This window comes from Panthera leo, chromosome E3 (genome assembly GCF_018350215.1).
Source record: "Panthera leo isolate Ple1 chromosome E3, P.leo_Ple1_pat1.1, whole genome shotgun sequence".
NCBI lineage: Eukaryota > Metazoa > Chordata > Mammalia > Carnivora > Felidae > Panthera > Panthera leo.
Genome location: NC_056694.1, coordinates 41,102,959 through 41,120,451, shown reverse-complemented (window position 1 = coordinate 41,120,451; position 17,493 = coordinate 41,102,959). Strand labels below are relative to the sequence as shown.

Sequence of the window (17,493 nt, the reverse complement as noted above, 5' to 3'; positions counted from 1 at the left end):
TGTGTGGTTCCTGAGCACGGCCGGCCCCCCGGCCCCCCGGCCCCCCAAGAACCTCCTGGGCCCGTTCCGTCTTGAATGTGTCCTAGCCCTTGTCCCCAGCCCTTCTGGGTGGGTCTCTGACCCAGATCTGGGTCTGGGAACCCACCCTCTCCAGAGCTGTCCGTGTGCCTCCACCGGACGGACACCCCCCCCACACACAGGGGACCCTCAGAGGCCTGAAGTGCCGTGGTGGACGATGGCAAGCAGGCCGCCAGGCTCCACCCACAGAAAACAGGTGTCTCCGTCGCCGGAGAAGGTTCAAAAATGATTTTATTCCATTATTATCCAAGTACCTTTGAAAAGATAATTGTACAAGTCAGCGCATGAAAAATGGGCTGGGGCAGCCCCCTCCACCCCGCTGGCCCTGGCCTGAGAAATGTACATATTTACACGGGCCCTTAAAGGGGAGGTGGGGGCGGGGGGGGGGGGGGGGCCCGGGACCCGCTGAGCCCGCGCTCTGGAAACGGAGGGTGGAGGAGGGAGAGCGCTCCGGGCTCCGGCGCCGGATCCACACAGTGGCAGGCAAGAGACAAGCTGTGTTGAAGGCACTCGGTGACACGTACAATTTACAGAGGCCCCCGCGGGGCCCCCGGCCCCCCAGGCCCGGGGCAGGGCGCGGCGGACGAGTCCCAGGGGGAGGGGCGGAGCCTGCAGAGTGAGCGCGGGGCGAGGAGCGGGCGGGCCTGCCCACGCTCAGCAGCAGGGCGACACGGAGGGCGGTCGAGGCGGCCGCGGGGCGGGCTCCCCGCCCAGGCGGACCGAGTATTGCTGAGGAGTGGACCGCGCACCCTCCTCGTCAGCTGCAGGACGGAGGCCCGTGGGACCCGCAGAGGGACCCCTGCCCGTCCGGACACAGCTGGCCCGAAGAGGCGGGTGGCCTTCTGCCAGTAGTTGTGTTGTCTGCATACACGCCAAGCGGGTGACCCACAGGACCCTCGGAGGCCACGCTGGCCCCTGCCTGACGAGGGCCCAACCTGGCGCGGAGGCCCGGCTGGCGGCTCAGTCCACCTTCTCCACCTTGCCGATGATCTTCTCCTCAAAGACCGGCAGGACGGTCTCATCTTCCCGAACCTCCTCAAACACCACGCCGCAGTCGAACTCGTCGCTCACCTTCTTAAAGTAGTATCTGGAGGACGCGGGCCAGAGGCGGTGAGAGGAGGCGAGGGCCTCGTCCCCTCCTCTGCTGGCCCCGCGGCCTCATCTCCCCCCCCCGGGCACACAGACGCCGCAGGGCCCCGGCCGCCAACACCGGTGTGCTGCCCACCGCAGGGTCCCCCGCGCCGCCCGGCCCTCACCTGTAGTTGCCCTTCCTCGTCAGCAGCTCCTTGAACTGGCCCAGAGTGACGGCTCGGCCCCGCACCAGGGTCCGGTACGGGATGGGCTCCCCGCAGAAGTAATAGGCCACCACGATGCTGTCACACGGCTGGGCGCTCCCACTGCCCGCCTTCCTCTGCGACTTCGACCTGGGGGCAGAGGCACAGCGGTGACCGCTGGGCTCGGGGTCACACAGGACACACCCCAAAGGGCTTCGGGCCCCCTACAAACAGGGGATAAGGACTAGAGAGGATGAGCCGGCCTGGCCGTGTGCAAAACACCACGAGTGCGAAAGCCCGGCTACCCCTCACCCGCAGCGCCCTGTGGCCTCGCTCCGTGTGGGGCCTCAACCAGAGGCTCCGGTCCGGCCACACTCTCCGAAATCTACAGCATGGATGCCAGCTCATCGCCCCTCGTGCCCGTGGCCTCCAGCCTCCCTGTGTCCTGAGCTGGCTGGAGCACGTCACCTCCTACCCAGACCACACGAACGTGGCTTCTCAGGGCCAGAACCCATGGTGGATTCCACCGCGAGGCGTGGGGAAAAACGCCTAGGTTACTGGAAAAAACGCAGCCCCCACCTCTAGGCTGGGCTATGCTACCTGTACCTTAGGAGAGGCCTGAAGCCCTAAAGCTTCAGAAACTCTGAAGGCCAGAGGCTGGGCGAATGGCACCGTGCATGGGTCTGGAAACGAACCTGCCCACCCCCCTGCCCCCCGCAGACAGCTGGTCTGAAGAGCAGAGGCAGTGGCCGGCCAGATTTGCAGGGAGGGGCGTGAGGCCGGCACGGTCTCCTGGCCGGGACCACTCCGAAGGGCCATCTGTCCTGATGGGTGACGAGACCGCACAGGCAGCGCGCCCTCCGTCCCGTAGCGGTCCCCGTCCCTGTGACCGCCCCGGAGCTGCCCAGGTGTGCTCGGACACAGCCCCTGGCCCCCGCCAGCCGCCCTGCCAGGAGCGGGTGCAGCGTCATGTCAGGAAGGCCTCCTGAGCTCACAACGGGACCCCCCGTCTCCCTGGTGCTCCGGGGGACAGAGGGGGCGGTTCCTTGGGCCAGCTGGCCGTCTGCTGCTCAAGCCGGGCTCCTGGGCGCCTGCTTTCCTTCCCTGAGTGCTGCAACCTAACACGGCGGCCAGGGTCCTCTGCGCAAGGGATGCAGGGCCCCTCCCCGCCCAGAGACCACCCTCGAGGAGTGGCCTGGTGGGGAAGCTCTGAGTCACTCAGGCATCCGGCTGGACGTGACGAGCCGCTGTGTGGGGTGAGGTGGGGGACCCCGTTTCCGCCCCGTTCCGAGCGGAGGCACGGGGGTTGGGTGGCCGGCACCGTCTACATGCGGGCCCCAATACCCGCCTGCGCCACGCCCGCCTGGGGAGCGGACACGCCAAGCGCCCGCTCCCACGTTCCACGCAAGAACAGAGCTGGACAGACTCCGTGCGCTCACGGCACCCGGACACACACGCCCGCGGTGCTGGGCCAGGAGGGGCAGCACCAGCCGCAGACCGCCGAGCCCCAACGCCCGGCCGGGAAGCTCAGGAGAGTAAAGGCGGGTGGGCACACGGGGCCGGAGCGGAGGCAGCAGGTCAGAGCTCCCTCCCTGGCCCGCTGGCCACGTGTCACACAGGACGGCCCACGTCTCCTCTGACAGAGACCGGAAGCTTGAGGCCGGCTCCAGCTCTTCCGGCGCGACGCCCCAGATCCTGGGAACAGCGGCTCCCCCGCGGCAGGCGGGGTAAGCGGTACCGAGACCCTCGGGGGGCGCACGTACTCTGTCTCCGAGAGCTCCAAGTCGGACACGGCTGGCACCACGCTCAGCACAGGTGTGCACGCTGGCCTGACACAGGAGCGCCCCCGCTGGATGACCTCCTGCACATACCTAGGGAACAACCACGGCGGTGAGCTGCACGTGCTGGGGTCGGGCCTCCGCCAAGGCTCCGACGTGACAGTGGGGCCACAGACAGGCAGACGGAGCAGGGGCCCCGGGGAGGGTCCGTCACCGCCGAACCAGGCTCCCACCGTGCGGGGCGGACAAAACACCACACCACACCACACGACGGGGGCTTCCAGGGCTCCGTCGGGGCCGGTCAGGAAACGCGAGGCTCCAGTTAATCCAGAGTTCCTGGACTCCTCGGCGGGTGACACTCCGGGGAACCACCGACCCGTCCTCCACACCGAGAAGAGCCTTCGGGGACGGCCTGGCTCCGGCCTCGTCCGCGCGCTCGTCCTTGTCCAGTCCGCGCCCTGCTGCTGCTCCATCCCGAGCAGCTTTCCCAACAGCTGTCCGCCCCGGACGCGATGCTGTGCAGCCCTGACGGTGACTTCTCTTCCGCCAGCCGGGGCGGGGTGGGGGTGGGTCACCCCACAAGGAACTCGGACCTCCATCCGTGTCTGCAGTCGCTCGCAAAAGGCCCACGTTCTGGACCGGCGACAGACGGAGACGCCGGAGCCGGTGGCCAAAACCCCGTCAGGAGCCTCAAGGCCCAAATACAGATTCCCAAGAGGCTTGTGCGTGTCTCTGGCCGGCACGAGCACACGCAGGGCCTGCCGGGTGCTGCCGAGAAGAGCAGACGTGAGCCCCACACCCCCAGTGCGTGGCAAGGACGACGTTCCCAGGCTCTGTGCAGCAGGGAAGACCTCCTACCCACATGCCCCGGGCCCTTCCCCGCCGGCCCCTTCCCCGCCGGCCCCTCTGCCGCCCTGTCCGCCTCCAGGTCACAGGCCCTGGCGGACGAAGCAGCGTCCGCAGCACCGAGCCGGCTCTCTGGTGCTATGTTGACAGGGTCACAGGGTGTGAGACAGGTGGCCATAAACGTGGTCACACTCAATGACCAGAGGACGCAGTCAGGCTCCTGGTTCTGCCCGATAAGACAGGCACCGGGGACGGTCTGCATCCTGACACCAGCCTCCCAAGAGCTGGACGGCCCCCCGCACAGTGAGGTCCCCAGGAAAGATGTCCAGGGACCATGACCGGGCAAGGGGCGCTGGCGACGTCCAAGAACAGGGCCACCGTGCGACCATGCTCCGGGGCCTCGGTGGGAAACGCAGATTTCCTGGTTCTGTCTGGGAATTCCAACGCGCTGGTACATTCGGGGAAAAGTGACCTCAAGGCCCAGCAGAAAGGGCAGGGGAAGGCACATTCTGGCCTGGAGAGAAGACCGCCATCCGCAAAGGGGTTCTCCCTAGGGTGAGCGGCAGGGGGTGGGGAGCCGCATTGGCCTGAGGCTGCGTCAGCAGTGGGCGGGGCCTCTCTGGCCCTCAAGGCCCAGGAGGGCATGGCGCTGGGGACAATGGGGCTTGGGGTCCCTTGCAGAGAAGACTGTACCTCTACGCGTACTTCAGCAACGTTCACCGTCCCACCTGTGCGTGGCACCGTTTATGGCTCCCCGCCCAGGGACCCCCCAGGACCCCCACTCTGTAGCGTGCACAGCGGCCAGGGGGATCCTGACCGTAGTGTCTAGCGAGTCCGTGGAGCCCCGGGGCGAGTGCACACTCACAGAGGGGAGACGGCTCCCTCTCTACCCCAGGAGGACCCTCCCAGCCCCTTGTCACACGGCAAGGCCACGTGCCGTGCCCCGGGTGGCGCTCAGTGAAAGAAGAAACCAGGACTGCTGGGGGGTGCCCAGGCCTCGGGGGGCTACGGCCCCAAAGCAGTGCCAAGGCAGCCCTGACTGGGGGTGTGGCCTGCCCTCCCCGCTGCCCCCCTACCTCTGCTTTGAGGGTAATTTGCTGGCTCTCTTCTCTTCCTCCTCCAGGCGCCTGCGGGCCTCCTCCAGCTGGGTCAGAGGGTTGGGGGCTGGGTTGGGTGGCATGGTGGGGTCTTGAACGAAGAGGTGAGAGGGCTGGACGGAGTTGCGAAGCTGAGCGCTGACCCAAGGGTGCACGGCCCCGGGACGCTCCACGGACAAGGGCCTGGGGCTCTCGTGCACCTGCTGCTTCTTGGCACCAGAAGACCTTTGGGAGCAAAAGAACGAGTGTGGCAGCATCTGGAACCCTGGCCACAGGCGGGGCCAATGGAGGCCACCAGGGGCACACCTGCCACCCCTCCCACCACACCACATGACACCGTGGTCCTCCGCTGCACGCTCCTTTTGTAACTCATTTTTATTTATTTATTATTTTTTTTAGTTTTTTTTTTTTTTTTTTTTTTTTTTTTAACATTTATTCATCTCAGCGAGACAGAGCACAAGCAGGGGAGGGGCAGAGAGAGAGGGAGACACAGAATCCCAAGCAGGCTCCAGGCTCTGAGCTGTCAACACAGAGCCCAATGCGGGGCTTGAACTCACAAACTGTGAGATCATGACCTGAGCCCAAGTTGGACGCTTGGCTGAGTCACCCAGGTGCCCCTGTAACTCATTTTTGAAGAATTGTTTAAAGGTTGTTTATTTTCAGAAAGTGTGAGTGGAGGAGGAGCAGAGAGAGAGGGAGACACAGAATCCGAGGCAGGCCCCAGGCTCTGAGCTGTCAGCACAGAGCCTGACACGGGGCTTGAACTCTCAGACCGCAAGATCACGACCTGAGCTGAAATCGGATGCTTCACCGACTGAGTCACCCAGGTGCCCCTTTTGTAACTAATTTTTAACAACTTTACTGAACTATGTCATACCTTATATAAAAACTTAAAAAAAAAAAACTTTTCACTGTTTTTAAAAAACATTTTAGTATCAAAATAAATGCTCTTTGTGAGAAAGCTGAACCATATAGGAAATTCCAAAGTAAAAACAATCTAAAAATCTTAATTTAGAAGTACCTACTCTCATTATATTGGTATATTCTCCTTCCCATTAAAAACAACCAGCGTAACTCTAAACATACAATTTTTCATTTTTTCAAATGTTTCCCCCATGGGATCACACACCTCTCTCTGCCTTCATCACCCGACACAAAACGCTCTAGAGCTGTGCAGTACGCCTTTGCTGCACGGCTGAATTATACCGAAAACATCAGCCTCTCTTAGCCTTGGCTGGAGCCCTTGGAAAGGGGGGCTTTAGCAACAGGAGGGAACCCTGGAAGAGGGCCCCCAGGCTCAGTGCCCTCGCAGTCCCGGAACTGCCCCAGGAAAGATGGCATCTCCCTCCTAAAGAACCCACGGGGCCAGCCACAGGGAGACCTTGGCTCTGGAGCCCATCCCCAGCCTCTCCTTGCCCCCCACCTCCCCGCCCCACACCCACCTCCCATCTCCTGGCCCCCCCACGTCCTCCCTCTCTCGCTGCCCCATGCCTCCACCCCCCCCGCCTACCTGTTGTATGATGCAAGAGCAACAAAGACAGAGGCACACTGTCCCCCAGCTCCAGGGAGGCCAGGGAGACCTGGCAGGAATACTGAAATGCCACCATTTAAAATGGCCCATCCTGACATCAAGCACCTTCCAACCTGAGACTGTTTCCAGATGGGCCTTTTATTCTTCCACCACAGAAACCATCTGGTGCGGGAGGAACGGCCAGAACAGAGCCATTCCTCGTGGAAACCCGAAAAGGAAATCCAGAGAAACCCAACCAAAGCAGGAGAGGGGCTCTGGAAAGACCCCTCACCCAGGACAGGTTCTGTGACCGCAAAGGTGTCCGAACACTGGCGGGAGCCTTGTTCCCACAGTCACGTGGAGACCAGACACAGGGACCCACGGGTGGAGAGTCCCACGTCTCTGCTCAGGATGGGCTGGCTGGCAGGTGGTTACCCACTTCTCCCTTTCTCCGCCCCCCCACCCCAAGCCACACACGTGCACTCTACCGTCCCCAACCATATCCAAAACAGACAGTCAGGGAAGCGGGAGACTGAGGAAGGAGGGGTGGCCAGCCCACCCACGGGCACCAGCCCCACGGCCCAGACAGCTGGTCTGGGGGTAAGGCGTGCAGTCCGGGCCAGCCCCAGTCCCCCATGGTCCCCCCAAAATGGACGGACCCACGCGAGGCAGCAATGGCACGTCTGGGGTCCTGGCTCCACACCCTCCAGAGCAGCCTCCGGCTCTGTGGGGCCAGTACAGAGTTCAGAGGGCACAGACGCCACCGACGGCTGGGGGGTGACCAGGTGCGATCAGAGAAGACTTGTCCTGCGCGGTCTGTCTGGAGTGGCGTCCAGGTACCTGCCTAACTGCCCCGGTAACTTAGGTCGCTGTCGTGTGGAGGCGTCAGCCACCCAGAAAGCAGCTCGTGAGGGCAGCTGTGTGAAAGCGGGGCCCCCCTTGGCGGGCTGGGCACAGCAAGAGGAGATCAGGCAGAAACGTGGTGACTTGAGAACGAGCTCAGCAGCGGACATTCCTGCCCAGGACACCGAAGCTGTGTCAGGACCCCAAGGCCGGCACAGGGCCCCACTCGGGGCAGGTGTCAGCGAGCTCACACGGCCACGGCCACGGGGTATAAGGACAGCTGGGTGGGGCCAGGCTGCAGCTTCAAAGACCCTGGCGGAACTGTGCTGTAGGCTCGTCAATTAGTGCTACACGCTGGTGCCCGCGCCACCCAGGACGCCGGGCACCTTTTACCCGTGGCTTGCGTGGCCACACCCACCCGGGACGCTGGCGCCTCTCACCCGTGGCCAGCCTTGCGGTGCCGGCTGATCTCCTTCTCCCCCTCGATGATCCACTGCATGATCTTTTGGTTCTTCTCCGCGTCTTCCGAGGGGCCAGGCACCTCGGCTCCCGCGCTCTTCCCTGACTCCGCCTTCTTGGCGTTTCTTCTGGAGGCAGTGCCAGACTTCCCGCTACAAAAGCAAGGGGCCGGGAGTCACCTGCTGCCTTTACTTTGTGGCCTGTTGCCGGAAAGCGGCTACCTGAACGTGGTGACTTTGACAGAGCTGTGTGTCCTCGCGGGCTCCGCCCCAACGCCAGGGGGTTCTCTGAGGTTAGTCTGGTGGGGAGCGCAAGGCGTCCAGGCAGCACCAGCTGGGAGGGCAGGAGCACCTGTCCTTCGCCCTCCCAGCCCCGCCACCCACCTGGTGGCAGCAGCACCGGGACCCAGTCACCCCTCACCCAGACGCCTCCCCCGAAACAGGTACCTCTCTATCCATGCACCCTTCAAGGCCAGAGCCCTGGATGGCCCGGGACCCCAGGCAGGACCAGGCACTCATGCTGGGCGCTGGGGCCCTCTGGCCACCACATGCCCGCAGTCTGTGCAGGCAACCCCGGCTGGACGACTTTTAAAGGGGAATTGTGGCCCAGAAAACTGAACAGAACCCTCAGGAGACACAGCCTCTCACTGTGACCCCTTCCTCCCCGGGAAGGCGCACGTGGCCCTTACTGATACAGGCTCAGGGATGAAGACACCACAGCCCCGATCCCAAAGCAAGGCCCAGGCTGCCACAGACACTCACCTGTAGGCCAGGCTGTCGCTGGCATTGGGGGCGGTGCCCACGCTCTCTGAGTGGCTACGGGGCTTGGCTGTGTGGCCGTGCAGCTCCGGGACCCAAGAGAAGCTGCCCGGGACACGGCGGGTGGCCTCAGCCTCGGCCTGCTCCTTGGGCCTGGCCGCCCCGTGGTGACTGTGGTGGTGGCCGTGCCTGTGCAGGTGAGGGCCGGATGCGTCCAGCTTCACCCCGGACTTAGGTGCGTGCTTACTGTGCCCAGGGGGCACGCCCCCTAGGACCCCCACAATCTTGGGCACATGCCCGCTGTCAGGGGAACGGTGGCCGGGCCCCGGCGACTGACAGCCCGGCGTCCTCATGACCCGCTGCACATGCTCATCCAGGATGCTCTCAGGGTTCTCCTCGTGTGCGTCCCGCAGACCCACGCAGCCCACGTCTGCATAGCGGGGCGGGAAGTGGTGCCAGGCTGTGGCCAAAGGCAGCTTATGAGTGGCCCCCGGGGGACCAGAGGGCATGTCACCATCCTCACCTTCTTCCTCCTGCAGGACAAGGTCACGAGTCACCTCTTGGCACCGGCCGAGTCACAGAAACCTCGCCCTCGTGGAAACAAAGAAATAGGCCCGCAGTGCTCCATCTCGGGGGCAGGAAGCACTGAGCCCAGGATGAGCAGGCCAGGTGAGGCGCTGGGTACTGGGGCGCGTGAGAGAGTGAGCACGCCCACCACGCACCAGGAGCTCGAGGACCACAACGCCCACCCAATCCCGCCCACTGAGAAACCTCCAGAGGGACTTAGTTCTTTTACGCTTCTCAATAAACATATTTTTACTTCTTCAGTTGATTTTCCTAGTTCTCAATTTTATTTCCATGTTTTCCATTATATTTTCTTTTGTTTGCTTTTAAAGTTTATTTATTTATTTTGGGGGGGGAGGGGCAGGGAGAGAGAGAGAGAGACACAGAATCCTAAGCAGGCTCCACTCTGTCAGCAGAGCCTGATGTGGGGCCCAAACTCACAAACCGGGAGATCATGACCTGAGTCGAGATAAAGAGTCAGACGCTTAACCGACTGTGCAACCTGATCGTCCCTTTCCCGTTGTATTTTCAAAGGGAATATGCCCTTGTACAGAAGAGCTCGTTTTCTGCTTAATTGCTCTGCTCTGTGATTCTGGGTCAACCGTCACACTAACTCCAGTCGGGTTTCTCTGGAGTCTCTGGCAGCCAACGGGACCCTATCTGTAAATATAACATCTGACCAGCCAAATCTTGTATTTATTTTCTCATCTCACTGAATTGTGCAAACCAGAATAACGGTGAGTACATCCGGTAGTGACCAGAAAGGATGGGACAGCTACCCCTGTACTGTACCAGAAACAAATCTAACAAAATCCACAAGAAACTTTTCACTTATGGGAAAGCGTCTCCATGTCACCAGGACAGGCGGTCAGCTGCAGACACTTCAGTCCACGCTCAGGTCGCAGGTGGCACGGAGCAGGACAGAGGGCAGGCGCATGGCTGCGGGGAGGGTGAACACGCCCCTCTCGGGCACACTGGGGCCCTGGGCTCCCCACCCCACGTCCCATCCCGGACCCCCCACTCTGCCCTCGACGGACACTGACCCCTACGGTTAAGGAAGAGGGGCTCTTGCAGTCCCCAGGGGGCGGCACGGGGTGGTGACGGACAGCTTGGGCTGACAGCCAGCTTGTCTCGGTGGCTCTGCACATGTAGGAAATCGGTCTTACAGTTTTGAAATGTTACAGGTTTACCAAACTGTCTAGCTAAGAATTTTCACTTTCTTCTTTGTTATTTTCCGAATTTTACAACAAAACTCCTATTTAAAAATTTGTAGTTATTCTTCTTTAAAAAAAAACTATAGTTTATGGCATATTTACACGAGCCTTATTCTGTAAAATCATACAAGACAGGGACTCTCACGTCCATGCGGATTCCCTGCACATATGTGATTAAAATTTCTCCTGTTTTGTTTTTAAACACACAGGGCATCCGATGGAACTGCACAGCCAGCTGTGGGGCAGCGAGCCCCCCAGGGTCCGAGGGAAGCCTATGGGGACAGAGTGGCTACAGGCCAGAGACTGTGACACAGAGCCCGGCAATCCTGTCCAGACGCCACCGCGGGCCTGCCGATTCGTTCCCGAATCGATACCCAGGAAATACAAGGCGCTACTCGTTGGAACATCTTGTGTTAAGTCACAGGCACTGGGGAACCTCTGTGGCCAGGCCCAGCCCCCCCCGTGACAGCTCCTGGGAGATCCAGGCACAACCGCACGCCCCCAACGGGGAGGCCGCAGAGAACAGGAGACTAAGACTCAGACATGAGAAAAATACACCGAATACCGATGGCTGTTAAAACGCCCGTCCCGCACAGTGACCTGCAGGGCCACGGGCACACGGAGCCACGAGGACAAACTTGACACAGTTACCACAGCTGGGTTCTACGGCAAGACGGATTGAAAGTCTCCTTCCTTAAACTTCTTTCACAAACCACAGGGTGCTTTTACTTCATGAGCGTACTCAGGAGGCACTGATGGAGGTGTGCTTGGGCCGCGGATGCGCCACGGTGCCAGCCCCGCAACGGCACGCGAACCAGGGCTTGGCTCCTGTAAAACCCGCCGTGCCTCACGGCAACTCTGTGTCCAACACTGATTTCTCAAAGGTTACCTGACAGGCTACGCCCTGACAGTCCCTTCACTCACAGAGGCCTCTGCTGGACCCTGACGGGGAAGGTGGCCTCCATGGATGCCCACTGAACGTCCGCCCCCACCCTCACTGCAACCCAGACTGGCAAACAGGCAGCAGGTCAGCACACGCCCGGCGCCCAGGCCAGCACTGCGCTGCCTACATGGCAGTCACCGGGTCACTATGAGGGAGGGAGACAAGAAGATGCCGGTAAGAAAAACCTAGTGCCCCTGCACAGGTGCTTAAAAATACTTTCATAGGGGCGCCTGGGTGGCTCAGTCAGTTGAGCGGCCGTCTTCGGCTCAGGTCATGATCTCTCGGTCCGTGAGTTCAAGCCCCATGCCGGGCTCTGTGCTGACAGCTCGGAGCCTAGAGCCTGCTTCTGTTTCTGTATCTCCCTCTCTCTCTGCCCCTCCCCCATTCACGCTCTGTCTCTCTCTGCCTTTCAAAAACGAATAAATGTTAAAAAAAAACAAACCAAAAACTTTCATGCGGGCTCCCTCTCGGAGAGCACGCCATCTGGCCATTCACCTCAGTGACCACCCCAGCCTTCCTGGTGCCCACCGCGAACCCCAGGTTTTGAAACGCTATTCAAAATCTGAAAAATGTGGGGGGTGGGCCGGCCCCTCATTTCAAACCTGGGTGTCATATGAGGGGGCTCCGGAACCCTGGACGGCAAGGGCACAGCACCGTGTGTGATGCATGGAGGGCAGGACAGGAAACCGCCAGGTGTGACTGTGGCTGGGCCCCACGACTACCCTTACGATGGCATCTCCAGACTTCAGGTGCACATGACTCACCGGGGGAACACGGAAGGCGAGACAGCAGGCCCCTCCTGGGGGTTCGGACAGAGTCTGAGCAGGGCTCAGGTCCGTGTTGTAAATGAGTATCAGGTGATCAGGTAGAGAAACAATTCCTTCAAGAACAATCCTGTTTTGGGTGTGTTTTTCTTTGTGTTGTGTTTTGAGAGAGAGAAAGAGAGAAAGAAAGAGAGAGAGAGAGCAAGCCTGCAAGAGGGGCAGAGAGAGAGGGGAAGAGAGAATCCCACCAGGCTCCACGCTCAGCACAGGGTCCTACGTGGGGCTCAATCCCATGACCCTAGGATCATGACCTGAGCCAAAATCAAGAGTCGGATGCTGTACCAACCGATGCGCCAGGCACCCCTACAACAGTCATGGTTTGGGTTTCAGGCATCGGGCATGAGGTATTGAGGAAAAAAATGCAAGACGCCACTTGTTGGAGACTGTTTTTCCTTTTTCTTTTTTTTAAAGCAAACTCCACACCCAACGTGGGGTTTGAACTCACAACCCTGAGAGGAAGAGTCGTACGCTCCACCGACCGAGCCGGCCGGGTGCTGCCAGTGGTGACCTTTCTTAGTTTCAGAAGGAGATTCCTACCTGCTGGAGAAAAGCAAAGGCCTGTCTCCAGCGACACAGTGGCGCCTGGCTCCGGGAGCACGGGGCACTGGGGCCTCGGGGACACACAGAACCTGATGAGGTGTGAAGAGCACGGGGAAGGCCGTGCTCAAGGGACGTCTGTCATCAACATCTCAGGATGGAAACCCGAGCACACGTGGGAATGAGTCTTGCAAGATGACGCCCACAGGCCACATAAGCCCCATGTCTCTTTGACAGCTACAGGCCGAGAAGTATCAGAGCAGGTAAGTCACAAACCACACGTAACTGTCCCAGCACTCCACGTTCTTCCCGGCAAGGCCACGGGGCAGAAAACAAGGCACAGGAGCCTATTTCTGAACATGACCCTTTCTGCACTCGGGATGACAGGTGGGAGCCCCAGGCCCCGTGCCAAGAGCACGCTCTGCTCCACACGTGTGCCCGGTGCCCCTGGGACCTGGCGGGGCCACGGGGGCATGTGGGACACGGGAGGGAGCAGGAAGGGGGTTGGGCTGAAAGGAGAGGTCAGTATGCACGTGGTACGCGTTGAGTCGTCTGCCAAAACTGCCTTCCTGAGCCGAGCCGATGTAGCTCCAGTGTGGCCACCGCCTGGGGATGACAGCAGGGCGTGGTCTCTGCCCGCCTCTCAACACCTCCCCAGAAGCAGGTGGCACAGGAACCCCAGCTCCCCGCAGGCCAAGGAGCGGCTGCTGAGTGCCTACCGGTTGCTCCCAGACCGGGCTCGGGGTCCCCGCCAGGGGGACCTCCTCCCCAGGAGACGGTGAAGGCCGCACAGAAGCGGTGGCGGCTTCAGACGGGCCCCCGTCACAGGAGAGCGGCCAGCCACCAGGGCAGGGTCAGAGGGCGTCAGGAGCCAGCACTCTGGGAGACCCAGGAGGGAGCTCGTGGGAGCCCGAAGCTGCCCTTAACTCCACCAAAACGCAGTAAGATCATCCAGAACCCGAGCCGCGCCGTGGCCTCTTCCAGAAGGCTCACTCACCATCCGGACGCGTTTCAGCCGCTCCTCCAGCTTCTCCTCGGCCTCCCGTGTCCGCTGGATGGCCTCCAGGCGGTGGATGAGCTCCGCGGCGAACTTCTGGGGCTCCACGCGGACTTCCTTTGGCATTCGGTAAGTGCGCTGCAAGGAGACACTGATTAGCCGGCCACGTGCAGCCTCGAACTGCCAGCCCCGTCAAGATGGCACACGGGCACTCTCTGGGTGACCAGGAGGGGCCCCGAAACGTGCGTTTGTTTCGTTTTTTTAACTTGTTTTATTTTTTATTTTTTAAAATTTATATCCAAATTAGTCAGCATGTAGTGCAACAATGATTTCAGGAGTAGATTCCTTAGTGCCCCTTCCCCATTTAGCCCATCCCCCCTCCCACACCCCCTCCAGCAACCCTCCGTTTGTTCTCCATATTTATGAGTCTCTTCTCTTTTGTCCTCCTCCCTGTTTCTATATTATTTGTGTTTCCCTTCCCTCATGTTCATCTGTTTTGTCCCTTAAAGTCCTCATAGGAGTGAAGTCATGATTTTTGTCTTTCTCTAATTTCACTGAGCATAACACCCTCCAGTTCCATCCACATAGTTGCAAATGGCAAGATTTCATTCTTTTTGATTGCCAAGTAATACTCCATCGTATAAATATACATCTTTTTTTTTTTTAATTTGTTTTTATTTATTTTTGAGACAGAGAGACAGAGCATGAGCAGGGGAGGGGCAGAGAGAGAGGGAGACACAGAACCTGAAGCAGGCTCCAGGCTCCGAGCTGGCAGCGCAGAGCCCGACGCGGGGCTTGAACTCACAGACCGTGAGATCATGACCTGAGCTGAAGTCAGCCACTCAACCGACTGAGCTACCCAGGCGCCCCATATGTCGCATCTTCTTTATCCATTCCTCCAGCAATGGACATTTGGACTCTTTCCATACTTTGGCTGTTGTTGATCGTGCCGCTATAAACATGGGGGTGCATGTGTCCCTTTGAAACAGCACGCCTGTATCCCTTGGATAAATGCCTAGTAGTGCAATTGCTGGGTCGAAGGGTAGTTCTATTTTTAGTTTTTTGAGGAACCTCCATACTGTTTTCCAGAGTGGCTACACCACTTTGCATTCCCAGAAACCTGCGTTTTCTCTTAAAACGAGTGTTCACACTTGCCCCTTCTGCTGGGTTCCTCACTGCCCCTTTTCTTGTCTAAGGTCTCCTTTACCCAGCACTGAGCCGGGAGGGACAACAGAGCCCTGGTGACCATCACATTAGGTCTGTGTTAGGTCACTACATGTTTTAAAAGTCTAACATTACTGTTACCTAATCAGGCCTTATTTTAATTTGATCAGCTGTCCTAACAATATCTTTTAGAGCAAACGTGTTTTAAAAGTCTAAGCCACTTGGGCGCCTGGGTGGCTCAGTCAGTTAAGCATCCAAATCCTGATTTCAGCTCAGGTTCCAATCTCATGGTTCCTGAGTTCAAGCACCACACTGGGCTCTGTGCTGACAGCGGAGAGCCCAGCTTCGAGCCCTCTGTCCCCCTTTCTCTCTGCCACTCTCCAGCTTGCACTCTGTCTCTCTCTCAAAAATTAAAAAAAATATACATATTTTTTAAAACCTAAGCCACCACCCCCCTGTTGAGGGGGATGGGGTCACCGGGGAGCTGCCAAGAGGAGGGGAGAGAGCCCAGGGGGCTCACATGGGGCAGGAGGGCAGACGGAGGAGGGAGTAGCCTGAGACAGGGTGACACACAGGAATCCTCTCAGATCTCCTGGATGGATAGTGGCGATCTAGAACCCTGGACTTCATATGTACAGCAAGCTGAGTAGGGAGGACTCCGTGTGGGGCAGGAGCCTGAGCGGGGGCAGTGCCCCTGGGCACAGTTTTGACTATGTTTCTCATCTACAAAACGACAGAACCTCAGAAACAGGTAAGCTTAGGTGAGAAAATCACGGGAAGGGCTCGGGGACAAATGCCCACGTGTGGGGCTATCACTGGCCTCGATGAGCTCAGGGGCGGCTGCAGAAAGCTCGGAAGGGTCCGGAGAGGGAAGCAGGGGAGGGCAAGCCCAGGACACAAGCTAACACTTCAACAGAGAGAGCTGGTGCGAAAGGTCCGGGGGTGCCCAGTGTTCTCAGAAGAGCCTGGGCAGTAGGGACAGCCATGAGGCCGAGACCCGGAAGGGAGTCTTTGCGGACAGCATATCCCAGTGGACAAGAAAGGCCCGAGGCCAGCAGGCTGGCTTCTCCGGGGACTGAACTGAGCAGAGGGCAGTGACCTATATGGGACTGAGAGAGCAAAGCCAGACGTCCAGGTGGCAAGCGCTGAGCAGTGCTGACCGTGAGACGGCACACGCAGAGAAAGGGCAGAGTGAGAAGTCCCCACGAGACGGAAACGCACCCACGTGGAGTGAGGACGCGTGCGAGGCTCGGCCCTGCGGCGGATGCCTGCCCCCAAGCTCAGGTGTTCTGGAAAAGAGCCTCTAGGCTGCACGGCTGTGCTTCTGAAAATGGAAAACTGTCAGGAATGACAATAATTACCAGCTCTGTGGAAAAACGGGTACCCTTCCGGCTGTGGAGGAACAAAAGAAGTCACAAAGGAAAAAGTCCCAGTAATTACAACTGTGGACCTTCTGGGGAGTTCAGATGGCCCCTCCCTCGGGCATTAAGGAGTAGACCTTTCATGACTGGAAAGTCAGCGGGGTCCCCCACGTGGTGGTGCCTCTGTGCCCCTGCGCCGACACCCACACACGGCCCCTCGTCCTGGGCCTGATCCCCTGGAAGTCACGCGCAAGGACCACCAGGCACAGCCCACTCGCCTACCTCGGGGCAGCACAGCGTCTGCCTCTCGCCCGCGCTCCCCGGACCTGCCTCCCCTGAGACCCACCCCAAGTCTCCGGCCCAACGACAAAGTAGACACGCACAGGTTCCTGGGGCAGGAGGGTGTCACCAGCCACAGAAGAGACACCCCAATCACAGGACTCCACGACCTCGGCCAAGATGGGAAACATTTTCTTCTGGTTTGTTAGATAAAAAATGTTGCCCTTAAAAATAAAAGTCAGTTATTTTACCAGCAAAAATGGTTTTATTTAGGAGTAACAAAGAACTGCATCCGGGGACAAGCGTTGAATGGCAAAAGTGATAGACTACTCCCACAAACAAAGGCAAAGACGTCATCTTACGGAGAAGGGGAGTTGGGAGGGCTGCTGTGAATGGAAGTCCACTGGAGAGAAGCAAGCGTCTGGGGCGACAAAGGCTTCTCCTTGGCTGAGCTGCAGGGGTGGGACGCAGTGTGTACGGGACGCAGCGCGTCCTTCCCTGTAACGGACGCTCCTGCTGGGTTGGCACGAGAGCTCCCCCCACTGGCTTCCCGACTCCCCTCCTGTGAGGTTTCTCCTGCTTCATTTCCACGCCGGACAGAACGGATGCAGCATGCCCTCTCTTCGCTCTTAACTCCGAGCCACGTGCTGGCCTGTCTGACCTGACCACACAGCCAGGCTGGGCTCCAGGCTGCGCCCAGTGCTCACGGCAGGCGCCAGCTCACCCAGGCAGCGCTTCTGCTGCCCCGCGCCCCACCGCCTCGACGGGCTACCCAAGCACACCCCCGCCAGGCCCCTCTGCTGAGCTATCAGACAGATGCAGAGGGGCCCCTGCAGAGACCACGAAGCTCCCCACGCCGCCGAGAAGCACACGGGCGACATCTTCTAACGCTGGTCCCCGGGAAAACGAAGCCCAGGTGGGTGAGGAGGCCGGTGACCTCTGCCCCCCCTCACCGCCCCCGGCATCT

At 59.8% G+C, this 17,493-nt stretch overlaps 1 protein-coding gene across 4 annotated transcripts in view; it reads right to left on the bottom strand.

The window, feature by feature from the left end:
* Positions 1-456: 456 nt before the first annotated feature.
* Positions 457-17,493, bottom strand: part of AXIN1 (axin 1) — a 61,883-nt gene continuing 44,846 nt past the window's right edge. Inside the window, exons 5-12 of one of the 4 annotated variants that reach the window (XM_042921351.1) lie at positions 16,108-16,224; positions 13,723-13,860; positions 8,647-9,176; positions 7,867-8,037; positions 5,053-5,298; positions 3,116-3,223; positions 1,335-1,502; positions 457-1,165 (exon numbers count right to left, since the gene is read on the bottom strand). In XM_042921351.1, coding sequence (XP_042777285.1) covers positions 1,039-1,165; positions 1,335-1,502; positions 3,116-3,223; positions 5,053-5,298; positions 7,867-8,037; positions 8,647-9,176; positions 13,723-13,860; positions 16,108-16,224 — 1,605 coding nt within the window. In that variant the 3' untranslated portion in view covers positions 457-1,038. The remainder of the gene's footprint in view (positions 1,166-1,334; positions 1,503-3,115; positions 3,224-5,052; positions 5,299-7,866; positions 8,038-8,646; positions 9,177-13,722; positions 13,861-16,107; positions 16,225-17,493) is intronic. The other 3 variants (XM_042921352.1, XM_042921353.1, XM_042921354.1) reach the window with 3 other exon arrangements.